The 24,082-nt window shown below is 49.2% G+C and overlaps 1 protein-coding gene across 3 annotated transcripts in view; it reads right to left on the bottom strand.

Annotated features, from left to right (window-relative positions):
* pyd (zonula occludens-like protein polychaetoid) overlaps positions 1–24,082 on the bottom strand; it is a 468,585-nt gene that overhangs the window by 283,971 nt on the left and 160,532 nt on the right. For all 3 annotated transcript variants that reach the window (XM_075693885.1, XM_075693886.1, XM_075693884.1), the window contains exon 6: positions 8,342–8,445. In XM_075693885.1, coding sequence (XP_075550000.1) covers positions 8,342–8,445 — 104 coding nt within the window. The remainder of the gene's footprint in view (positions 1–8,341; positions 8,446–24,082) is intronic.

Below are 24,082 nucleotides of genomic sequence, written 5' to 3' on the forward strand. Positions count from 1 at the left end.
TGCAAATCCTCTCCTGTTTGCACCAGTCCTGCATGCAAGTTTTGGGAACTCCAAACACCCGTGATGCGGCATGATATCCATGTGTCTGCGTACACATGATCACTTTCATTTTAAATGTGGCATTATGATGAACTCGGCGTGTCTTCACAGTAGCCACATCCATGCTGATAGAAGAGTCATTTTTATTATCTACACTGGCTGCATGAGTGTAGCTAGTGTAGGATGTCACCATATTTTTTACTTGCTGTAGAAAAGTGGAGCTCTGTCCACCTACATGAACCATTTTCTATAGCTGTAGTGTAACATGGAAACTACACTTTCTAAAACATTGTGCTTTCGATAAGTGTAGGCAGTAGATGACAAACAAGCAGGCTGGCATTGGCAACACGTGGTGCAATTTTGTCTGCGACTGTCCGCACTGATGTATATGGCGACAATAGTGAATATTTGCCGCCAGGACGAAAACGAAGTGCTGGCGTGACCATGTGTCACAGAGGGAGGTGAGCTAATCTTCCAAGAAGATAAAATTATCTTACTCACGAATGGTGCGAGGTGTTTTAACAGTCCGCGCTCTGTTATACACATTGAGAAGTTGTCTTTGTACACTGCGCATTCACCATGTTTTTCGCTGCAGTATCTCTATATTTGTTGATGAAAGAAAACTCGTACATTGGTGTTTAGTTTCAAGAAAGGGCATATAGGCAGCCAGTAAGTGTGAAGTCAGGCGCTTTCGTCTGCTGATTGGGCTGTTGGCTACAGAGTACATAACGTCATAGCCTCTGCTCGGCACTACACTCGTTTACACGAGCCTGCGCGAAGTGTAGGTAAAAAAAAGTAGCCCTAGAGTATACGCAGAAAATGGGAAGACAGATAGTAGACTAACCTAAGTGTACTACACACATGGAGGAAGCTACGGATGTTGGGCTTGAAGTACGTACGAGACAGCCATTTTGAAATGTTGATGGCGATATAGTACTGCAGATTTAGGGTTGTACTCTATTCTAACATGCCCGCAATTTTTGGACCCGTTTATCAGAAAAATAGTGTATGTTAGATTCGAGTAAATACGGTAATCTGCCACATGTGCAAAGAGTTGTCGTGCCGAGATGGCGTGGCATTATGCGCTATCCTCCCACGCGTTGAGTGCTGGAGGTTGCGTAATCTCGAATGTCGGAGATGCATAGAAGCGAGAGGCCGACTAAGCATTCACTTCCTGCTGCTGGGGAGCATCTTTTGTCACCCACTCTTAAATTCAACAATGACTTCTTTTCGCATTCAAATTTGCTTTTTCCGATTTGGAAAATATTGCGGCCCCTTCTGCGAAAAAATTTATTGGCGACAGTACTTATTTGCATGAAATATTGAATTTCAATGTAACGAAGCAAACTGCCAGCTTTATCCATTTGGTTATATCGAGGTTTAACTATACTTGAAAACCACACTCATCGAATCAAATGTGGTTACATGACCACCATACACGAACTCTGTCATATGTTCCACGAAGTAAGCAGGCACTACTGTGCTTAAGGAAATTGCAGTTAAACCTTGATATAACGAGGTCGGTAAAAGTGGCAATTTGCTTCGTTATATCGAAATTCTGTTCTATTGAAATTCGAGCTTTTATGCAAATACAGTCGCCAATCGATTTATCTTATACGGAAAGGGACCGTAGAATTTTCCAAACTATCGGGCAATAGAAAAAAGCGAATTTCACTGAGATAACAATTCATTTTGTTAAATTTAAGAGCCAGCAACGAAAGGTACGGTGTCATGCCATGGCGGCGGCGGCGGCGGCGGCGGCAGCAGCAGCAGCAGCAGCAGCAGCAGCCTGTTTTGTGTCCACTGCAGGATGAAGGCCTCTCCCTGCGATCTCCAATTACCCCTGTCCTGCGCCAGCCGATTCCAACTAGCGCCCATGAATTTCCTAATTTCATCGCTCCACCTTGTCTTCTGCCATCCTCGACTGCGTTTCCCTTTTCTTGGTACCCATTCTGTAACCCTTATGGTCCCACGGTTATCTAACCGGGCATTGCATGACCTACCCAGCTCCAGTTTTTTCTCTTAATGTCAATTAGAACATCGGCTATAGCCATTTGCACTCTGATCCAAACCGCTCTCTGTCTCTTAACGTTATGCCCAGTAATCTTCGTTCCATCGCTCTTTGCACGATCCTTAACTTGTTCTTAAGCTTCTTCGTCAATCTCCAAGTCTCTGCTCCATATGTCAGCCTGCCACGCATGTCAACAATATCTTCTTGGCGGTACGAATTAAGCGAAGCCAGCCACATTTTCATGTGCACTCCACCCCCGTGACTGATAGCGTCGCCTGAATTGGGAAAACACTATCAGGAAAAGTGCCAGCAGTGGGGAGCGATTGCTTCATCTGTCTCCCGCTCCAATGGGTCACAGAAACTTAAGATTATACAACCTCCAATACTAAACGCGCGGTAAAGCAGCTTACATGGTGCCACACCCGCTCTTTGCACATGCTGCAGATTACCTCTAAAGCAGGGTGCGCGGCTGCATATGCACGGCTGCGTATGCGCTCAGCTGCGCTTAAAGCCAGCCATGAGCCGCCGTGGCTGACACGCGTGCCAACTTAACCCCCTTCTGCCCCTCCCCCCTCCCCCGCACTTGATCGCTTTACAGCTCGCTCGCTCGCCTCCTTCTTTTTCTGTTTCCTTGCACGGGAAGGTAGCAATCATGAAGCCACCATCGTTCTTGTCTCACCCTCACCCACTTTCACTCGCACCGAAAGCACACAGTGCGTGAGACACAATAGGATCTTATCGCACTTGAACTTTATACAGAACACCATCAAGCTGCGCGCGATTTGAGAGGTGCATTTGCATGCAGCCGCTTGTAATTCAATCATTCGACCATCTGCATCTGCAGAAGTTTCCATTTATTGTCTCGGCATGCCTTGAGGCGGCAGTGAAATTTCATTATATTAAAATCGCATACAAACAGACTTCGTTGTACTGAGGTTCTAAATAAATGGTGTTTTATGGACAAGAGGTTATCAAAAGTTTTATGCTTCATTATATCGAGAACTTCGTTATACTGAAGTTTGTTATATCGAGGTTTGATTATATATCTAGCAGTCCCAAAGAAATCAGCAGGACAAGCTGAGCAGGAAGCAAGAAAAATAGGTTTGAGAAAATGGCTTTCGAAGTTGCATCTTAGATTTTACTTTATCAAAAGGCATCGGGGTGGTAATCACTGATGTCGTATCAGATGTGGGGCTTCTGGAGTGTTTTGCCTTTAGTTTAATGTGCTTTGCCTTCTTTTGTTTGTCCACAAGACATCCTTCTCTGCTGCTCTGTGAACAGCATGCTGGCCAGGTAGCAGACCATATGTTGCACAGTATTGCACTATCATGGATTCTAACCAACTAGCTCACCAACGTGTTTTTACTGCACAAAAGCACAGTGGGTCCCATAATTGTATTTGCAGACTGCCTTGTTTAGGGCTGTCTTTAGTGGTGCAGCATCACTCACATGTCTCTGTCGCATTCAATGGGGCGCTTTCATCTTTTTGTAGCAGTGACCAGATGACTAAATGAAGGCTTTCAGCAGCATTTTATCATATTTTTTCCCAAGACAATGGTTGGGAGGAGCTGCACATCGGAAAGGCAATAATACATGGGCAGTAACGCAGCTGGAACATACCTGCCTTGCAAGCCAGCACTTATGTGGAGGTTCATCCTGTGCTTTTGTGGCCTAATGTATGCACAAGCTAACATATTACCTGCCGTGGTGGCTTAGCAGATATGGTGTTGTGCTGCTAAGCACAAGGTCGCGGGGTCAAATCCCGGCTGCCGCGGCCGCATTTTGATGGGGGCGAAATGCAATGACACTTGTGTCCCATGCATTGAAGGCACATTAAAGATCTCCTGGTGGTGGAAATTGTGGGTGGACCCCACTATGGTGTGTCTCATAATCAAATGGTGGTCTTGGAACATAGAACCCCATAATTCCATTCAGGCTCACATATTTTGAGAACACTGTATTTTGCAAACTTTTTCTTCTTTGAATGTGTAGTACAAACTTTTTTCCTTTGAACCTTCTGAGGGGCTGGAATGCAGTGGAAGGTTTGTTGAATATTCTGAGCATAGATAAATATGACATTCTTGGTCGCCCCCCTGCTCCTTTTCTTTTTTTTTTTTTTTTATATAGCAATTTGCATTTGCACTTTTCATTTTTCTTGGCAGCTTCACATCAGACACACACCTTTGGGTGCGCCCGAATTGAAGTAAATACGCCGAAAAAGCAAGGACGTCGTGACCTGTAGTGTAGCTGAAGAAACTGTGACCAAGAAACATAAACAAATAAATAATATTTTCTACTTTAATTCAACAGATTGAAAGTGTTCAAAATCCTGCTTCTTGTTTTATTTTGTTCAATTATTCTCGTGCTAGTACAGTTAAGCCTAGATATAATAAAGTTGGTAAAATTGGCAATTTGCTTCGTTAAATAGAAATTTCGTTGTATTGAAATTTGACCTTCTATGCAAATAAGTGCAGTCACTCATAAATTTTTCTTACACAGAAAGGGTCCTCAGAATTTTCCGAATTATCGGGCAATTGAAAAAATAAAATTTTTATAAGAAAACAATTTATTATGATAAATTTGGGAGACGGCAACAAATGATACGGTTTCATGCCACATACGTTGACAATATCTTCTCAGCGATACGAACCAAGCGAAGCCAGTCACGCATTCTTGTGCACTCCGCCCCGCTGCTGATAGCGTTGCCTGCACTGGGACGACGCTATCAGGAAAAGTGCCGGCAGCGGGGAGCAAATGCCTCATCTGCCTCTCGTTCCAACGGGTCACCGAAATTACGCAACCTCCAGTACTAAACGTGCGGGAAAGCAGCTCACGCGGTGCCATACCGTCTCGGCACACTCACTCTTTGCACATGCGGCAGGTCACATCTAAAGTAGGGTGCGTGGCAGCGCATGCACTCAGCCACGCTTACAGCCATGCAAAGCCATGGCCGAGACATGCACCAACTTACCCTCCAGTCCCCTCACACACACTTGATCCATTACAGTGAGTGAGCTCCCCCTCTTTCTGTTTGCTGCCGTGGGAAGGCGGCACTTGTGACCATCTTTGTTGTCTCATCCTGACACACTTTCACTCACACCTTTTAAGGCACACAGTGCGTAGCAAAAAAGCGAACAGAAAAAAGAAGGAAGAAGGTGGAGCACATGACGGAAGCATCACACGATCCTTCAGCTCAGGTGTGGGAGAACGCAGGGAAGGAATTTCACTTGTGGAAGTTAGACGGGGCCAAGTGGAGAGAGCGTTCTTTTGGCGGTGATGCTCGCCTCCTAAAATCATGGGTTCGCGGCAGTGAAACATTTCTATCTTGGCTATTAATGAACAGATTTGAAAGATTCTTCCAGTAGAACGCTCTCCAGAGGGCGCGTAACAATTTCCCATGTATAACCAAAACTTGCTATGTGGCCTGGTGTGGGGGCCTTTAAGTCGAGCTAGATCAATAGAGCGTTCATCTTAGAAGTCTGTCATCATTTTCTTTGTGTACCATGGTGTTAGAATAGGTTAGGTGAAACGACACCCTGCCTCTGCCACGCAGCCGCCATAAGGAAAATGAAGACATGCTTCTCTTTTTCTCCACCAGGGAGTGCTAGGTGCCGAGAGGCTTTCAATTCCTAACCATGTGAGCCGTGTCCATGGTGGCCACGTCGTTTACACAGCTGAACATGTGACGACTGCTACCAGTTTTTCTTTGCATTGTGCTTGTGTGCGTGTTTCATTGCTGCTGAGTTCCCATTGCTGCTGCTGACATGTCAGTCTGATTTCGGAGTAAGTAGTACATTGAATGATTATGAGATAGGCAAGAAGTGTTTTGTAGTGCGGTGCAACTCGGGCTACAATTTGTGCATGGAGAAAGTGTCCCTTTTTGCTGCTCGGAAGGAAGAGGACTGATTTAAGGTTTGGCAACTTACAATTCCACAGAGGGATCGTGAGTTGCAAGCAACAGATTTTGTTAGCAAAAAACATATTGACGCACGATTTGCCAGCACATCATGAGAAGTGCTACACAAAGAAGATGTTTTTGTAAGTATGCCAAGGAGGACTGCTTTGGCAAAAGATGCTGTGCCAACAATATTTCCAGGCTGCCCGAGGCACTGGCTTTACAGCTACAAATAATGCAAAATCAAGGCTGGAAGCAGAATAAGTAGTGTGCAACACGCGAGAAGGATTAGGGCACCCAAACACTTCCCTGTTCACATTTTTAAAAGATGTAGGAAAAGTATTTCGCAAACATGCTGGTGAAAGGCGCGCATATGACATAACAGTAGAATACGCAGTAGAAAATTAGTTTATCTCTTCCCTGTCATCAGCACAAGAATGATGTTATGTCGCAAGTGCTTCATTATTATTTGATAATCAGAATGAGAAAGTACTGCAAGCTGCTGTGAGACACAGACACAGAAGTTGCAGAAGATTTCGAAGCTTGTCTAGTATTTATTGTTTTTTGTTTTAAAATGTTCCGACACCTTTATGTTGTGCATGTGCTGTGCTGATATAAATAATGCACTATCTAATAAACAAAGTGGGTTTTCTTTTTCTGGTCGACTGTATTGAGCACCATTCTGCATTTTTTTCGTATTATTTGGCATCCCCATACAATATAGTTTTCCACAGGGCAGCTAGTGGTGTTATTAATCCTCGAGCTATAACTGCTCTCTTAAGGCAAAATTGTGTATTGCATAGGTAATGTCTATACCGTGCTCATGTGTCCCCTTCACTGTGTCCTTATCGATTGTGCGCGCAAAATATTTCACTATGAATTCGTACCAACTCGCCCAACTATCAGTTCTGCTGCAATACTGTGAATAAACTTGTGAATGCATTATTACAGATTTGTTCCTATTAATTTATTTAATAACACAGAAGCACATCACCTGCTTCAGAGAACAGTTTCATAGCCATCCGTCGCAAGCTGTCGCCCACTTGACTGCATTTTCCCTTAAGCCGGTTGCACCTTAACGCACTCTGCTCATCGCAGATGTGTACAGGATTAGCAAATATATTAGCGGTGCGCGGCACATATGCTGTTTGGTTGCTTGCCCTCAGCTGCATTATGACACCTGTACTATGTTCCGATAAATATTTGCGCTTTAATTGGGTGATTTATCATAGATGTTCGTTGTATATGTTTCAAATGCTTCTGCACAGACCATCTTTGCTGCTGCACAAAACGAGTGTCAGTTTCACACGGATACCCGTTTGTTTACGTTATGCAGTGGAAGTACGTCTCGCACATTACGCATCAGTGGTGAACGTTTGCTCTTTATACGACGTTGACCATAAACTACGTAGAAGTGATCTTGTGAGAACAAATGAAGAGCAAATGCAATACAATCAATGCATGCTTCGGTTTACTAGAACACGCCACGGGATCGGCTGCTCGTCCATTAACCAGGTAGGCGCATCGCCAAAGCCAGGCATGATCACTATGAGCTTTCTGTTGCTGCATGCTGAGCCCGCTCGAATAAAACTTTTCAAAGCATTCATCTTTAACTTATGTGCACGATATAGCACAACCACACTTTCTTCACAAGCCCCTATGATCATTTTAAACACCCTCAAGAACCGGATTGCATAAGCCTCTAGGCATGGCCAAGCAAGCCCCAACATATGTCGCACCACCTTTTGGCAAGAAAAAGAACTGGTGCCAGATTCTCACTTCTTTTGACATGTCGTCACTCCAACTAACCTATTTGTAACACTGTGGCTAATACTTGTCCCTCTGTTGAGTAGAAAATTTATTTATTTATTGATTGATTTCATCACAAGGATGAAGGGGCCGAGGATAAAAGCTACAAGAGCTTGACTAGCCCATGGCCTCCACATATACATTGACAACAAGGCAAGTGCGCATAAAAATGGTGACAGAGAAGTCACATTTAACAGAGCCGTTGCATGTTCCACTGAAGATCACGTTGCTGTTTCCAAATTTGAAATGCCCACACCAACACTGAGGAGTTTCGTAACCTCTATGTGACCTCCATCTATGGCACTGTTTTGTCTTTCAGAAACTCTTTATTAAACTCTATATACAAAGCATATACAAAGTAAACTGAATTATTTGGTCAGATAGTATTCAATTCCAGATGAAGAAACAGAATTTATACAAATTATAAAGAAGTATAGCTTGCATAGACTGGGACATGTTCAAAGGATGGAAAACATGATAATATTAAGCAATCTCCATTGTTCTTTCAAACTAGGTGGCAGCCAGAGCACGCAGTGTTCATAGCCACATAGCACAGCCATCTCTGGGACCCCATACGAGTGCCTCACCTTGAGCACGATGTCGCCTTCTTGCAGCATGCCGTCCCGCTCGGCCACAGACCTACTGCACACTTCCTTGACATAGATGCGGCAGCCAAGCACAATGCCAAAGTCTGCAGAGAAGGGTTGGCTATAAGCTGCTGCACCATGTGGCCTCGGCTGCTCATGGGAATGCACTTAGGTCACTCACTGCACTCAAAATGAATAAATCTGAGAAACCATCATGCTGCTTCAGATCTCACCACAACACAAAAGCATAACCCAGTGATCTCCAATTACTACATGCTGTTTGAACCCAAGTCCCCTTGTACATCTCACCGCACCATCCCTGGCCTTGTCCACCCTTCTGTTACTGTAAGAGACTGCTCTTTCACGCACTACATCAAGTGCCTCACTCTACTTCTCAATCACAACTGTCATCAGGGACAGGTAAAGAATGCATGAGACCTAAGTGTGCTGTACGTGACTGCTCTCTGTGTGTCTGGAGAGTATTGCCTTTACAGATGCCAAAAAGCTCACCAACAATAAATTGTGGGCACAGACAGCCACAGGGACAAAAGTCAGTGAAAATGCTTCACAGGACATCCAAATCATACCTCAATGTCTGTGCGCCGTTTCAAAGACAAATAGGACATCCATGAGACGTCCAATTTTGGATGACAGATAAATTATGGGCTTTTATGTGCCAAACCACCATCTGATTATGAGGCATAGTGTAGTGGGGGACTCCGGATTAATTTGGACCGCCTGGGGTTCTTCAACATGCACCTAAATCTAAGTACACAGCTCTTTCTTGCATTTTGCCCCCCTCAAAATGCGGCCATCAGGGTCGGGATTCAATCCTGCGACCTCGTTGCTTAGCAGCCTAACACCATAGCCACTAATCAACCATGGCGGATCCCAATTTTCTATATCCTACCATGGACATCCCAAGGATTTATTTGCACATGAACTTTTTTGTTTTTGAGCCTCCCCATAACAGAATTATGTTTTCTGGTATGTTCAAATTGCAATCCGAAGCTATCATGCCTGCAGCTCACATGTGCATAGTACTTTGCATATTTTCTCCCGCAATTTACTTCAAAAATGTCGGTTACTTCAACAATTCCTTGTGTCTGGTAGAAGGCCTACAAGAATGGGAAGTACACTGCTCTTCTGTGAGCACACGTGCGCATAATGCGTGCATACAATGCATCTGACCGTACTGTGTGGGAGTTCTGCCCGTTGAATTTGTCTAAGAGTATGTTCCCCGACAACAAAAACCTCCAAGAGATGTCCCAAAATTGCATCAACATCCCATGTCATACACCAGACGTCCTACAGGCATCCTGTGGATACCTCACACAGGAGATGCAGTAGATGCATGCAGGAGATGTTCCGAAAAACGTCCCTTGTGGGGCTTAACTTGGACACAGCATACTCACTTCGTTTGTGCGCATTGTAACTCGCATATATATATATACAGTCGAACCCGGCTATATCGAACTCGCAAAAAAAACGCCTATCAGTTCGATATAGAGCATAATTCGATATAAGCCTGCTAAATAATTGGATGTCATAAAAGCACATACCATTTATAAAATCACTTTATTGATTAAACTAGCTTAGTTTCGCACGAAATAGTCCTGCATTTTCTTCTGCTTTGGCAATTTCGCTGCCTGCGACGCACGCACTTTTTCACATTAAGGAGTCGGAGCAGCTGAGGCCGCAACTTTCCGCATTCGCGCAAAAGCACTGGACTATTGCGAGCGCACCAATCATTTCGGAGGATGTGGGACCGTCGTTGCTTTCCTCATTGTGCCCACTTTCACTTGTGCTCGGTACGATGTTGGCAATGTAGTCTTCGTTTTCGGGCTCTCCCGTGGTCGCGACACATCATTTGCGCTCACAAACTCATCCACCGTTGATTCGTCAACAGCTTCCGGAAATTCTGACAGTTCGCTCCAAACTTTGGCAACACTGGCAACGGCTTCGTCGCATTCATCAAAATTTACGGTCATCACCGAGCACGCGGAAGTCGGCACGGCTGAAGCAATTTCAGATTAACCACTCGTACGCGGCCGTGTGTACGGGTCAGGCGCCACGGGCACCGGGTCGCGAGTTTGGACGCTTTAGCCCGAATCTCCCCCTTATTCTTCAAGATCGTGCCGAGAGTGCTCCTCGGAATCTTGTGCTCTGCGGGGACATCCGACTTCTCACCGCGTTCGACACGATTTATGATTGCGAGCTTCACGACGAAAGGCAAATTCTGCCGCTTCATCACGGCAACACTGTGGCAGAAGGCCTACAAGGCGCACACAAAAACAGCGAGACAACTCGCACTTTCACCATCTTGCACGACGAGGGCACAAGAGCATCTGATTGGCTGTCTGAGCAAGCGCTGTGGGCGGGCCAGGATCATTTTTTGCAGGGGGGGGGGGGGGTTGCCAACGGCTGAGGCAGCGCGGTCGGGCGCGGTCACGGTAGGGAGAGCGGTTGGATGGAGCCGCGCAGCCGCGTTTTCTCCGCCACCGCGAGGGAAAGACAACTTCCGGGGGCACTTTCCGCCGCTTGACGTTCGATATATCGGGTGTCGCTGCTATTTTTGTTCGATGTAAGCGTAATTTTTGCGATATATACTCATTGTAACTATATCGGGTCCAGAAATTGTTCGATATATAGAATAATTCGATGTAAACGGGTTCGATATAGTTGGGTTCGACTGTATATATATTGTCACTAGGTGTCACGAGCCAGCGCTGAGAAAGAAGTGACTGGAATGCGCGCTCGGCAAGAGGTGGGCGCTGAAGAAGAAGTAGACGCTGAGGAGGCCGGTTTGAGTTTTTGTAAGCCATCTTGTAGAACTGTCTGTCTCGTCGACGCCGGGTACATCTTTAATTGTCTTTTCGTGACAAAACTGGTGGAGGTGCGGGGTATCGATCCCCGTACCTCTCGCGTACCCCGTACGACGAGCGCGACCGCCGCCTCGGACTGCAAGGTTTTGCCGCGGATTCACCAAGGCCCAGATATGGCGAAAGGCCTAGGGTGATTGAAGACTACCTGAACCAGCAGCGTATGCCGCTGTTCCCGCAGTGGCAGTCGCGCTCACCGTCCCCCAGGCGATCTTCCTCAGCTGCTAGAAGCCCTCCAATGGCAGCGCAAGGACGATCGCCAAGCCCTCGCTGGGAAAACTAAGAACAGCGACCTACGGGGGCGAGGCCGCTGATAATCGCCCTTCCGAAGACCTCCCATCGACGCGAGCACGGTCTATCCAGCACGATTCAGCGACGACAGCAGCCAAACTCAGCGACAGACTCTCGCTAGACATACCTGTTGTGCTCGACGGCCACCACGTTAGTGCGTTATTGGACACGGGTGCCGACTACTCAATCTTGTGCGGAAAACTAGCGACGGAACTTCGAAAAGTCATCACACCTTGGTCTGGAACGCAAATTCGTACTGCTGGCAGGCATATCGTAACACCATTGGGTATGTGCACGGTCAGAGTACAAATTCGTGGGAGTAAGTTTCCAGCCAGCTGCCTTATACTCTGCGATTGTTCTCGGGACCTCATCTTGGGCGTCAACTTTCTGTGGGAGTATGGTGCCATTATAGACCTCCGGGAGCGCACTGACTTTTGGACAGAGAGAGCAGCGAACAGCCGCGACAATTGTCGACGTAACGCGCTTCGGGTTTATGCCGACAGTGTAACTGTACCACCACGTGCAAGTGTCCTGGTAGCGGTTGTATGCGATGATCTGTGTGACGGCGAAGCCGTTGCAGAGGGCAATTCCTCCCTTATGCTGACTCATGGTGTATGTGCAGCCCGCAGTCTCATTATGCTTCGAGGTGGACATTCTGCACTCCTCGTGACGAACTTCAGCCAGGAACATCGGCACCTGTTTCGTCGTACTACTATCGCTTTTGCTGAGCCCATAGCAGATGTTGCTGAATGCTTTGCGTCTATGACAAAGGACAACCCAGCTCAGACACTCAGCAATATCGACATCAATTCAGACCTTTCGGAGGAAAAGCAAAAAGCGCTGCGCGAGTTGCTACTTCGATTCAAGGAGTGCTTCGCATCTTCTTCTAAGGTACGTCAGACGCCCATCACGAGACACCGAATAATCACATATGACGATTCTCATCCCATACAACAACTGCCTTATCGCGTATCGGTGAAAGAGCGCGACGTGATTAATGCACAAGTGAAAGAAATGCTTGACGATTACGTCATACAACCATCCCAAAGCCCTTGGTCGTCGCCCGTGGTCCTCGTTAAAATGAAAGAAGGAACGCTTCGATTCTGTGTTGACTATAGAAAGTTGAATAACGTCACAAAAAAAGACATTTATCTGCTTCCGCGGATCGATGATTCGTTAGATCGACTGTGGTGAACCAGATATTTTTCATCCATAGATTTGAAGAGTGGATATTGGCAAATCGAAGTTGATGAACGAGATCGCTAAAAAACCGCCTTTGTTATCCCGGATGGACTGTACGAATTTAAAGTACTTCTAATCGGCCTGTGTTCTGCACCGGCCACATTCCAGAGAATGATGGACACTGTTCTGACGGGTCTGAAGTGGCACATTTGTTTAGTATACCTAGATGATGTCATTGTGTTTGCGGCGACCTTCGAAGAACATCTGAAGCGTTTAGAGGCGGTACTTGAGACGCTCCGCTCCGCTAATCTCACACTCAAGCCAGAAAAGTGTCACTTCAATTACGAAGAGTTGAAGTTTCTCGGTCATGTCATGAATGCCAACGGCGTCCAGCCTGACCCAGACAGAACATCTGCTGGTGCTGCTTTTCCGACTCCTCGTGACAAGAAAGCAGTATGCCGCTTTCTCGGTCTGTGTGCGTACTATCGTCGCTTCATCGCTAATTTCTCCCGGATCGCAGAACCACTCATACGCCTCACACGAGAAGACACACCCTTCATTTGGATGGATGAGCAGGACGCAGCTCTTACCGAGTTACGGCAGCGCCTGCAGGAATCACCCGTCCTCGCTCACTTTGACGAGGACGCTGACACCGAGGTGCATACCGACGCAAGCAACATTGGTCTTGGCGCTGTACTCGTTCAACACCAGGAAGGCGTCGAGCGAGTGATCGCTTACGCCAGTCGCACCCTTTCACGTGCCGAGATCAACTACTCCACCTCCGAGAAAGAGTGTCTAGCGGTTGTGTGGGCCATCATGAAATTTCGGCCTTATCTCTACGATCGCCCTTTCAAGGTGGTGACAGACCACCATTCCTTGTGTTGGTTAGCCAACTTACGAGACCCGTCCGGGCGACTTGCTCGATGGAGTCTCCGTCTGCAGGAGTTCGATGTTACCATCGTCTACAAATCGGGCCGCAAACACGAAGATGCAGACACATTGTCGCGCGCTCCTGTCGAAACTTGTGATAAGAACATGGACGAAGACGGCGCATTCCTTGGGGCCCTCACTGCATCTGACCTGATCAGACGGCAGCGCGAAGACACCGAAATACGCCCTCTCATCGATCACCTAGAAGGCGAGAATGCTACAATCCCACGACACATTTCTCGCAGTCTCTCGACCTTCTGCCTCCAAAAGGGTGTCCTCGACAAGAAAAACTCGAGTGCCAGCGACAAAGAGTATCTATTGGTCGTAACTGCTACCCTCCGTGATGACATCTCCTAGCCTGCCATGATGAGCCCACGTCTGGACACTTGGGATTTTCACGTAAGCTTGCAAGAGTACGCCAGACGTACTACTGGCCCAGACTTTCTACCATGGTGAAGCGTTACGTGCAAAGCTGCCGTGAGTGTCAACGCAGGAAATCACCGTCTTTGAAGCCCGGGGGGTTACTCCAACCCATCGCACCACCTAGCGCGCCGTTTGATCAAATTGGCATGGATCTTCTGGGACCCTTTCCCTTGTCAGCCAGCGGAAACAAGTGGATTATAGTCGCCACAGACTATCTAACACGCGACGCCGAGACGAAAGCTGTACAACGTGCCACAGCCTACGAAGTTGCCCAGTTCTTTATCGATCAGATAGTCCTAAGACATGGTGCCTTATCACATGTCATCACCGACAGAGGAACTGCCTTTACGGCCCAACTGATAGAGGACATATTCAAGCTGAGCTGCACGCAGCATCGCAAGGCCACTGCCTATCATCCGCAGACCAACGGACTGTGACGGAACGGCTAAACAAAACCATTGCTGACATGCTGTCTATGTATGTAGACGTCCATCATAAAACATGGGATGAAGTCCTGCCAAACGTTACATTCGCGTACAACACCGCCATTCAGGAAACAACACGATTCACACCGTTCCGTCTTGTGAACGGGCGTGAGGTCCAGACCACGCTAGACGCAATGCTTCCACATGACACCGACGCATCACTTACTTCTGACGCCGGGCAACTTACTCAACACGCAGAGGAAGCTCATCAACTCGAGCGCATACACATCACAAAGCGGCAGAGTACAGACGCACGACGCTACAACCTTCGACATCGACGAGTCGAGTACCAGCCAGGTGACCAAGTCTGGGTATGGACTCCAATCCATCGCCAGGGCTTGTCTGAGAAGCTGCTGAGTAGATGCTTTGGGCCCTACAGAGTGATACGCCGCGTTAGTGAAGTGAACTATGAGGTCATTCCCGACGGTGCCGCGTCGCCTCAGCGTCGACAGCACAACTCAAAGATAGTGCATGTTATTCGCCTCAAACCGTATTTCACGCGTTAAGACGGCGACAACCCAATCTCCTATGACTTCCACACTTCCACTTTCTTTTAGTAAGCATCGGGTTGATGCTTTTCTTTTGGCGGGGGAATAAAGCCACTAGGTGTCACGAGCCAGCGCTGAGAAAGAAGTGACTGGAACGCGCGCTCGGCAAGAGGTGGGCGCTGAAGAAGAAGTAGACGCTGAGGAGGCCAGTTTGAGTTTTTGTACGCCATCTTGTAGAACTGTCTGTCTCGTCGACGCCGGGTACATCTTTAATTGTCTTTTCGTGACAATATATATATATTGTAACGACGTGGGATCGACGAGTATGCGTAGCAGCACCGCCAAGAAACGCACTGGATCAGTCGTCCAATGGAAAAACAACGTCTTCTTCGTTTTCCCCGCTTCACCTAAAAACCCGTGCTACTTCAGCGTCGTCCCCACAGGCGCATACCCGCTGCATTATGGTTTTGCCAAATATAGTTGTGTCAATATATTATGACGATGTCATCGAGCGATGCTCAAGGGACGAGCCGCCGTGAGAACGACGACGAAGTGGGTCTGTGCCCTTGGCGCGAGTGAATGTCGGCCTGGCGCTCTGGCTCCAGTCCAGTGTAAATAGCCTGTAAATAGCCTCTTTCGTCTGTGTGTTTCTGCACGTAACATTCTGGTGGAGGTCAGCGATCCCCGTCCTTGCCACGGAACTCCGGAGTGGTCGGTACATCGAGCTTGTCACCATGCCTCCCGGTAACGAGGCCGCCTCTGCAACGGCTTCGGCTGGTCCGACTACTCCAATTGTCACGGTTGCCCAACATCGCAACCCTGGTGTGTTCTCTGGCCTGGAGGGACAGGACGTTGACGAATGGATCAAGATATATGAACATGCCAGCGCTAATAACAGGTGGGAGCCAACCATTATGCTCGCCAATGTCATCTTTTAAATTGGCGACACCCCACGTGTGTGGTACCAGACGCATGACGGCGAGATAAGCAGTCGGGACACTTTCAAAGAAAAGCTACAGGAACTGTTCAGTGACCCCATTGGCCACAAGGTTGCCGTGAGAAAGGCTCTTGCGTCTCGTGTTCGGACATCTACAGAGCCACACGTTTCATACATCTTCGACGTCTTGGCTCTATGCCGCAAAGCTGGTGTTGCTATGTCTGAATCAGATAAAGTGTCACATGTTCTGAAAGGCATCGCCGATGATGCTTTCAATTTGCTTGTTTTCGGCAACGTCTCGACAATCGACGCCATCATTAAAGAATGCCGGCACCTTGAACAAGCCAAGAGCCGCCGTATCACGCACCACATCACGCGGCTACCCAACACCGCTGCCATGTCGACATGTGAGGTTCGACCGCGTCAGGCCACCACCTGTGACGACGTCACCTGTATTGTTCGTCGTGAGCTCGAGGCCGCCTGTTCGCCAACTTTCTCCACGACGCCTCCCGATCCGCCAGCAACCACGATTTCCATAATTCAGGCCATAGTCACACAGGAATTTGAGAACATGGCTCTGAACTCCGTGTGTTCAACATTTCAACCCAGCGTTCCCCAGTTCTCTACCGGCCCTCCTCGTCCCCGACAGTCCTTTTCTACCACATCTCGCCGCAACCCGTCCGAATGGCGTACCCCTGATGACAGACCAATCTGCTTCCACTGCTGTCGCATCGGCCACGCCGCTCGTCACTGCCGCAACCGATGGCCATCGCCTCCTCGGACATACGCCGCCACTTATTCCCGCACCTTTGGACCTTCTGTTCCCTATGCCACCCGCCATGAACCCACTGCCGCTGATGCCCCTGCTCCGAACCTTTGCTACAGCCGCTCGCCCTCACCTCAACGCCATCAGTCTCGATCACCCCAACCCCGCCGCTTCTCTTCGCCGCCTATCACCTCCCGGGCCCAGCCGGAAAACTAGGCACTGCAGCTTCTGGAGGTGAAGCTGCATTGTCGACACTGCCCTCAAATCCTCTGCTCACGTTAAAAACGAACCAAAACCGTCTTGACGTTGACGTTGATGGCTATCCTGTCACGGCACTCATCGATACAGGGGCACATCTTTCTATTATGAGTGCTGCCTTCAGACGACGACTGAACAAGCTCCTCACACCAGCGTCAGCACGCATCATCCGCGTTGCGGATGGCGGTACTGTGCCTATCGTCGGCATGTGCACGGCACGTGTTAGCATCGCCGGCCACCACACTCCTGTCCTCTTTACCGTGATTGCTCATTGCCCCCACGACCTCATTCTCGGCCTCGATTTTCTCTCCGTGCATTCTGCTCTTATTGACTGCTCTGCCAGTACCCTTCGCCTTGAGTTGCCGATTCTTGCAGAACCTTCTGACGCACCCCAGTGCCGTCTATGCCCCACCGGCTTTATTCGCCTGCCGCCAAAATCAATAGCTAATATTTAACTCTTGTCTTCCCCACCAGTCCCTGATGGCGAGTACCTCGTCGCTCCTCTGCCCGACATTCCACTACAGTATGACGGTACCGTGCCTCACAGTATACTTACTATTACTGGGAACCGCACTCGCATGCCTGTCTGTAACTTTGGATTGGCAAAGCAAATTTTACCGCAAGGTATTTGCCTTGCCACTGTTGATTGTCTCAGTGACCAATACGTTGCAGCGTTATCGACCGATGGTTCTCGTGAGCTTAGCAGGCCCATCGTGCCAGCTTCGGCCACCGATCCCAAGACAGAAAATGGTTTCGACGAACCTGTCTTCTGCGCAAGCTGAAGATTTTTGCCAAGTATTGTCGTCCTACAGAGATGTTTTCGACTCCGACGATCGCCCTTTAGGCCAGACGCTCGCGGTCAAGCATCATATTCTTACTGGTGATGCTACTCCTATTCACCGACGACCGTATCGAGCTTCTGCGTCGGAACACCAAGTAATTCAAAGTGAAGTGAACAAAATGCTAGACAAAAACATCATTGAGCCTTCTTCGAGTCCCTGGGTGTCACCTGTAGTGTTGGTTAAGAAGAAGGATGGCATGTGGCGCTTCTGTGTAGACTACCGTCATCTGAACAACATTACTAAGAATGTCTACCCGCTCCCACGTATAGACGACGCCCTTGACTACCTCCACGGTTCCAGCTTTTCTCTTCTATTGATCTGCGTTCTGGATACTGGCAGATTGCTGTTGACAATATGGACAGACAAAAAACCGCGTGCATTACGTCTGATGGCCTATACTAATTTAGAGTAATGCTATTTGGGTTATGCAATGCCCCTGCCACCTTTGAGCGTATGATGGACTCCTTGCACCAAGGTTTCAAATGGTCCACATGCCTCTGCTACCTTGACGACGTCATCGTCTTCTCGCCAACATTCGACACTCACCTTGAGCGTCTAACAACTATACTTGATGTATTTCGAAAGGCGAAGCTGCAACTTAACTCGTCCAAATGTTGTTTTGGCCACCGTCAAATTACTCTTCTGGGCCATCTTGTTGACACTTCCGGAGTACAGCCTGATCCCAACAAAACTCGCGCTGTCCAAGACTTTCTGGTTCTAAAGACAGCTGCAGACGTCCAAAGTTTTGTATGGCTATGCTCGTACTTTTGTCATTTTGTTCCAGATTTTGCGACAATTGCTAGACCCCTCACTAATCTTTTGAAGAAAGGTATACAATTCTTGTGGGGTACTGCAGAAGCCGGCGCCTTCTCTGGTCTCGTTACTTTTCTCTCTTCACCACCCATTCTCGCCCACTTCGATCCTGATGCCCCTACAGAATTGCGTACTGTCACGTGTACTTATACACGTGTACACGAATGACACGTGTACTTATCTTTATCGGGCAACCACGTTCGGCCGCATAACAAATGTTATCGCGCAGCGCAGGACGCGCCTGCATGTAAAAGAAGTTTCTGGAATGTTATCGATGGTTCCGTACACTGTCTTTCACCGCAACTTGTGTAATCTGATTGCACGTATGCGCGACGCGAATAGTGTAGAACTTTGTGGAAGACACGCAGGTCCCAGTGGTTAATCTGGAACATTTGATGTCTGATCTATAAAAGCCGATGCGCATGACGCGCCGAGGAAATGGCCCGTCTTTTCTGGCACGCCGACCCGGAAATGTCAGAGGAGAAGAAGTCCGCTTCCTGATGTGGGGCGTCAAGCAAGAACTTTTCGCCAGACTTATTCGTAACCCGCCGAAGTTTTCTGCAGAGGCATCGACGATCGAGAAAACTCTGGAGATGCGCACCCGGCAATATAACCGCCAGGGGCTCACGCCGCAGTACGCCATCCAAGGACTGGATTCCGACAACCTTCAGGAGACCATCAGGGTGCATTGTGCGCGAGAACTGTGCAAGGTCCTGCCTTCGTCGCAGCCCCAAGTGGCTTCGATCGCCGACATCGTGAAGGAAGAGGTGCACCGATCGCTTGGAGTTCCCGAGCTGCAACCACAATTACCGCAGCCCCAGCCAGAAGCGATGACGTACGCCGCCGTCGCACGCCGTCAAGGTCCCCCTCCGCGACCACGCCAGGGCCCTGCAACGCCGCAATTGCGTCGTCCGCCACCAGCACGCCCACCTGTCGCCCAACGCACCTACGCGAGGAAGACGGACATTTGGCAAGCCCCCGACCACCGCCCGCTCTGCTATCACTGCGGAGAAGCCGGCCATGTGTATCGCTGATGCCCATACCGGGAGATGGCACTGCAAGGTTTCGCCGTCAACGCTCCGCACCCGTAGCAAGGTGAACGCCCTCGCGATGTCGCCGACTACCTCGCCGCTACACAGTGGAGCTCTCGACGACCGTCGCGTTCGCTATCACCAGGCCGCTACCTCTCGCCACAGCGCCGACCATACACTGGCCCAGCCCTGGGCCGGTCAGCGAACCCATATCCGGAAAACTAAAAGCAGCAACTGATGGAGGTGCGGTTGCTGTTCGTCGAACTGACGAAGATACTCCGCCGCCGACGAAGACGACGAAGAAACCCTCTCGGCAACCTAATGACGCCGTCCCGACGAAGTCAGGCAGCCAAGACTACACCGACAAAAGGCGACTTGACGAAGCGACGTTCCAACTTCAGTTCAACACGACGCAGCCATGATCCGATGCCAAGACCCAACTGCAACGCCAGACAAAGAACCACCGACCTCGACGTACTTCTCGACGGCCGCGCAGTCACTGCCTTAGTCGACACAGGGGCCGATTACTCCGTAATGAGTGGACACATCGCCGCCCAGTTGAAGAAGGTTAAGGCTGCATGGGAGGGCCCCCAAATTCGGACCGCTGGGGGACACCTCATTATGCCGACTGGAATCTGCACAGCAAGAATAACCGTTCATGACCGGACTTACCCTGCCACCTTCGTTATCCTCCAACGGTGTTCACGAGACATCGTTCTCGGCATGGACTTCCTCAACCAACACGGCGCAATTATACACCTGAAGTCAAAATCGATAACGCTGTCGAAAGATCAAGCAATACCGCCGGAGAGCTTTCGTAATCACCACGCCTTGAGTGTTCTCGTAGATCAAGTGAGCATCCCGCCTCGCTCGAGCATTGTTATTTTGGTCGGCACCGAAACACCTGCTGACGTAGAAGGCGTCATCGAAGGCGACCAACGTCTACTGCTAGACCGTGAAATTTGCGTCGCAACTGGGATCGCTCGACTGCATGGAGGAAACACGAAAGTGTTGCTGACAAACTTCGGCCAGGAGTTCAAGCACATCAACAAGGGCACGACGATCGCACACATCGAGGAAATTCTGGAAACCAGCAATGTGTTTGTCTTTTCAGATTCTGCCGCATCTACCCCGATGACCGTAGTTCCCGAACCAGACTTCGACATAAATCCAAGTCTCCCCACGTTTAAGCAACAACAGCTCAGAAGTCTGCTCCGACGATACAAAGGCTGCTTTTCAATGTCATCGAGGATTCGACAAACACCAGTCGCCAAGCATCGCATAATTACCGAGGAGTGCGCTCGACCACTCCGCCAAAGCCCTCACCGAGTTTCGCCGCGAGAATGTGCCGCTATAAGAGAACAAGTCGACGAAATGCTGCGCAACGACATCATCCAGCTGTCGAAAAGCCCGTGGGCATCCCCTGTTGTCCTGGTAAAGAAAAAGGACGGAACCCTACGTTTCTGCGTCGATTATCGTCGTCTGAACAAGATCACGAAGAAGGACGTATACCCCCTCCCACGAATAGACGACGCATTGGATCGGCTCTGCAACGCTAAATACTTCTCGTCGATGGACCTCAAGTCTGGCTATTGGCAAATGGAAGTCGACGAAAGAGATTGTGAAAAGACGGCCTTCATCACCCCAGATGGCCTCTACAAGTTCAAGGTTATGCCATTCGGACTGTTCTCGGCACCTGCAACGTTCCAGCGCGTCATGAACACGGTGTTAGCAGGATTGAAGTGGCAGACCTGTCTCGTTTATTTGGATGATGTCGTCGTCTTCGCCGGAAATTTCGACGATCACTTCAGGTAGCTTGCGACAGTACTAGAGGCCATCAAGTCGTCAGGGCTTACTCTGAAGCCAGAAAAATGCTGCTTCGCTTACGATGAGTTTCTGTTCCTAGGCCACATAATCAGCAAATCTGGTGTTCGTCCAGACCCGCAAAAGACAGCTGCCATCGCACAGTTCCCGCAACTCATCAACAAGAAGGCAGTGCGTAGATTCCTTGGCATGTGTGCCTACTACAGGCGCTTTGTCAAGGACTTTTCACGCATTGCCAAGCCATTGACACATCTAACTAAATGTGATGTTGAGTTCAAGTGGGAAACACCGCAGGCCGACGCATGCAGTCGCCGCCGGTACTTGCGCACTTCAACGAATACGCCGATACAGAAATCCATACTGACGCCAGTAGCCTAGGCCTCGGTGCCGTTCTAGTCCAGAGGAGAAACGGAGTCGAACAGGTGATAGCTTACGCTAGCCGGTCGCTGTCAAAAGCGGAAGGCAACTATTTTACGACCCAAAAGGAATGCCTCGCCATCGTTTGGGCTACAGCTAAATTTCGCCCTTATCTTTATGGCAAGCTACTCAAAGTCGTCAGAGACCATCACGCTTTGTGTTGGCTAGCGAATATAAAGGATCCTTCAGGACGACTGGCGCGGTGGAGCCTCAGACTACAAGAATACGACATCACTGTCACATACAAGTCCGGATGGAAACACTCAGATGCTGATTGCCTATCACGCGCACCCATTCACCCGCCGCCGCAAGATGACGAGAATGACGACGCCTTCCTTGGAATGATAAGCGCGGAAGACTTCGCTGAACAGCAATGGGCAGACCCGGAGCTAAAAGGCCTCGTCGAATATTTGGAAGGGCACACCGACGTTGTCCCCAGGGCATTTAAGCACGGATTATCTTCCTTCATGCTTCAAAACAATCTACTCGCGAAGAACTTCTCACCAGTCCGCGCCAACTACCTTCTTGTTGTCCCGTCAGGACTTCGTCCAGATGTATCGCACGCCCTACATGACGATCCGACCGCTGGACACCTCGGATTTTCCCGGACACTATCGAGGATACAAGAAAAGTATTATTGGCCGCGCTTGACCGCCGACGTCTCCCGTTGTCAGAACATGCCGAGACTGTCAGCGACGCAAGACACCGCCGACAAGGCCAGCCGGATTACTACAGCCAATCGAGCCTCCTTGCCAACCATTCCAGCAGATCGGGATGGACTTGCTGGGACCCTTTTTGATGTCAATAACTGGAAATAAGTGGATCGTTGTGGCGACGAACTACCTCACCCGCTTCGCTGGAATTAAAGCACTGCCGAAAGGTAGCGCAGCCGAAGTGGTGAAATTCTTTGTCGAAAACATCCTGCTGTGGCATGGCGCCCCAGAAGTCCTCATCACTGACAGAGGAACGGCCTTTACAGTGGAGCTCACCCAAGCCATTCTGCAGTACAGCCAGACAAGCCACAGGAGGACAACTGCCTACCATCCGCAGACGAATGGTCTCACGGAGCGCCTGAACAAGATGCTCGCCGACATGCTAGCAATGTACGCCGACGTCGAGCACAAGACGTGGGACGCGGTCCTGCCGTATGTAACCTTCGCTTACAACACGGCGGAGCAAGAAACCACACAGATCATGCCGTTTAAGCTGATTTACGGCAGGAACCCGACGTCGACGCTCGACGCCATGCTGCCCCACGTCACTGACGAAGAGAATCTTGACGTCGCTACCTATCTCCAGCGTGCCGAAGAAGCCCGACAGCTCGCCCGCCTGCGAATCAAGAACCAGCAGAGGACCGACAGCCGACACTACAACCTCCGACGATGCTTCGTCGAGTACCAGCCAGGTGACCGTGTTTGGGTTTGAACCCCGATACGCCGACGAGGACTGACCCTTTTTATGGACGCTGACGAACTTCCTTATTTTGTTGTTTTCTTTGCTACGAGTGCTTCTTTTTTTATTACTTTCGTTTGTTTGCAACATCGGGTCGATGCTTTTTAAGAGGGGGGTAATGACACGTGTACTTATCTTTATCGGGCAACCACGTTTGGCCGCCTAACAAATGTTATCGCGCAGCGCAGAACGCGCCTGCATGTAAAAGAAGTTTCTGGAATGTTATCGATGGTTCCGTACACTGTCTTTCACCGCAACTTGTGTAGTCTGATTGCATGTATGCGGGACGTGAATAGTGTAGAACTTTGTGGAAGACACGCGGGTCCCAGTGGTTAATTTGGAACATTCGACGATGTGAAAAGCCGACATGCTTGACCCGCTGATCAGATTTTCGACGATCGCTGACCGTGCGCACAACGATCGCACAACGATTGCTGATCGTTGTGCTATAAGTGTAGCCTGTTTTTGTGGGCACAGGTTCGCCCAATAAAAGTTAGTTTTCTCTTTCACAGTATTGCTACTGTGTTCTTAACGTCACCACCACATGACAGTACAGATGCCAGCGGTCATGGCGTAGGTGCCGTCTTAGCCCAGCGTCAGCGTGGCCAGGATCGCGTTATTGCTTATGCGAGCCACCTCCTCACACCATCGGAGCGCGACTATTCCATTACGAAACGAGAATGCCTTGCTGTAGTCTGGGCGGTTGCGAAGTTCCGTCCT

The sequence above is a fragment of the Dermacentor variabilis genome, chromosome 5, assembly GCF_050947875.1.
Source record: "Dermacentor variabilis isolate Ectoservices chromosome 5, ASM5094787v1, whole genome shotgun sequence".
In the NCBI taxonomy this organism is placed as follows: Eukaryota; Metazoa; Arthropoda; class Arachnida; order Ixodida; family Ixodidae; genus Dermacentor; species Dermacentor variabilis.